The following is a 1,595-nucleotide window of genomic DNA, read 5'->3' on the forward strand; positions in this document are numbered from 1 at the left end:
AAAAAAAAAAAAAAAAAAAAAAAAAAAAAAAAAAAAAAAAAAAAAAAAAAAACAGCTATAATAAATCATATTTGTTGTAGTGGACCCACCTTTCAGCTTTTTTTTTCCTTCCCGGGCTTCCCCGTAGTTAGCTGTCACCCACGCTTCTTCTTCTTCTTCTTCTTCTTCTTAGCTTTGTATCAATTATTTTCCCCTTGCTCTTTGTGCTTCAATTTCTTGTCCACAACACAAATGGTGAGTGCCACTGTTGCTCAGAATATGGTTGCCATACTCGGCAATCTCATCTCCTTCACCCTCTTCTTCTCTCCACTGTAAGCTATCTCTTGTTCCTTCTTTGTTTCTTACCCTTAACCATACACAATAATATTATTGTTTACATTTCTCCATTTATCAGGCCAACATTTTACAAAATCATAAACACCAACTCGGTGGAGGGCTTCCACCTACATCCTCACCTTGCAAATCTTCTAAGCTCTATGCTTTGGGTGTTCTATAGAATGCCCTTTATTCACCCCGACCACATTCTGCTCCTCCCAGTTAATGTTATTGGCTTGCTTCTTCAACTCCTTTATTTAGCCATCTTCTCCATTTTTGCCCATCACAAACAACGGGTATTTTTCTTTCATTAATTTCTTCTTTTTCTTGTCATATTCATACTAACCATAATTGGGGTTCGTCTTATGATTTCAGAAGACATTGGGTATTTGGGTTGTGATGGAGCTCATATTTATGGCAATCATTGTTGCTATCACAATGCTACTCTTGCAACAAACCAAAACTAGATCGCTGATGATGGGAGTTATTTGTAATACTTTCAATATGGTGATCTATATTTCTTCTCTCACCGGCGTGGTAAGTGATTTTGTTAATAACATATCATCATCCAAATTAAGAATTAATAATATCTTCATTGATTGATTGATTGATTATAGATGGAGATGGTAACAACAAAGAGTGTAAAACATATTTCGTTGGCTGTTTCATTCACAAGCTTCCTCAATGCCTGTGTGTGGACAGCTTATGCCATTCTCAAACATGATATCTACATGCAGGTACCTATAATTATGTCCACAAATGTTTATAAATAAATATATGGATATGATATGAATTGAATCTTGCAGATAAACAATGGTGTTGGAGTGATTTCAGGTCTTCTCCAAGTCATTACATATGGTTACTACTGCGTTAATTGGTCCAAAAACATACCCGTGGAAGGAGCAGATACAGTTTATTGATATGAAATGTGTTGTTAACAAAAAAAAAAGTTTTGTATTTTTAGATCCAATTGTGAGAGTGTTTCTTCAATTCAAACTTGTTTTCTTAGATTCCTATAATTACGGTTGTATTTATGTATTGGACGCGGAATTGGGTCCGGTGGGTCGGCTTGATTTCTCTCATTCACTTTGGATACGACGCCGTTTAGCAGGTTTTTCGTTTTAGCTCTATTATTTCCCTGTTGTAATTCTGGGCGACCCAAAAGGAAAAGATTTAGGGTTTGAAATGTTTGAACTTTAAGTTATTAATGAATTGTGTTTTTTTTTTTTTTTTTTTTTTTTTTTTTTTTTTTTTTTTTTTTTTTTTTTTTTTTTTTTTTT

General features: G+C 34.0%; 1 protein-coding gene across 1 annotated transcript; it reads left to right on the forward strand.

Moving 5' to 3' along the window:
* The first annotated feature begins 115 nt into the window (after positions 1–115).
* Positions 116–1,479, forward strand: LOC111441445 (bidirectional sugar transporter SWEET7b-like). The gene is made up of 5 exons (XM_023078436.1): positions 116–311; positions 395–611; positions 691–852; positions 933–1,052; positions 1,122–1,479. The coding sequence occupies exons 1-5, from the start codon at positions 232–234 to the stop codon at positions 1,233–1,235; spliced, it is 693 nt and encodes a 230-aa protein (XP_022934204.1). The 5' UTR covers positions 116–231; the 3' UTR covers positions 1,236–1,479.
* The last annotated feature ends 116 nt before the right edge of the window (positions 1,480–1,595 follow it).

This window comes from Cucurbita moschata, unplaced genomic scaffold (assembly GCF_002738365.1).
Source record: "Cucurbita moschata cultivar Rifu unplaced genomic scaffold, Cmos_1.0 Cmo_Scf00004, whole genome shotgun sequence".
Taxonomy (NCBI): domain Eukaryota; kingdom Viridiplantae; phylum Streptophyta; class Magnoliopsida; order Cucurbitales; family Cucurbitaceae; genus Cucurbita; species Cucurbita moschata.

What these genes read in the sequence shown, in the direction of transcription:
- LOC111441445 (XM_023078436.1), top strand. Translation starts at nt 232, where the DNA reads ATGGTGAGTGCCACTGTTGCTCAGAATATGGTTGCCATACTCGGCAAT. An exon ending in TTGCCCATCACAAACAACGG is followed by an intron (nt 612 to 690) that starts GTATTTTTCTTT and finishes TTATGATTTCAG; the next exon opens with AAGACATTGGGTATTTGGGT. An exon ending in TTTCTTCTCTCACCGGCGTG is followed by an intron (nt 853 to 932) that starts GTAAGTGATTTT and finishes GATTGATTATAG; the next exon opens with ATGGAGATGGTAACAACAAA.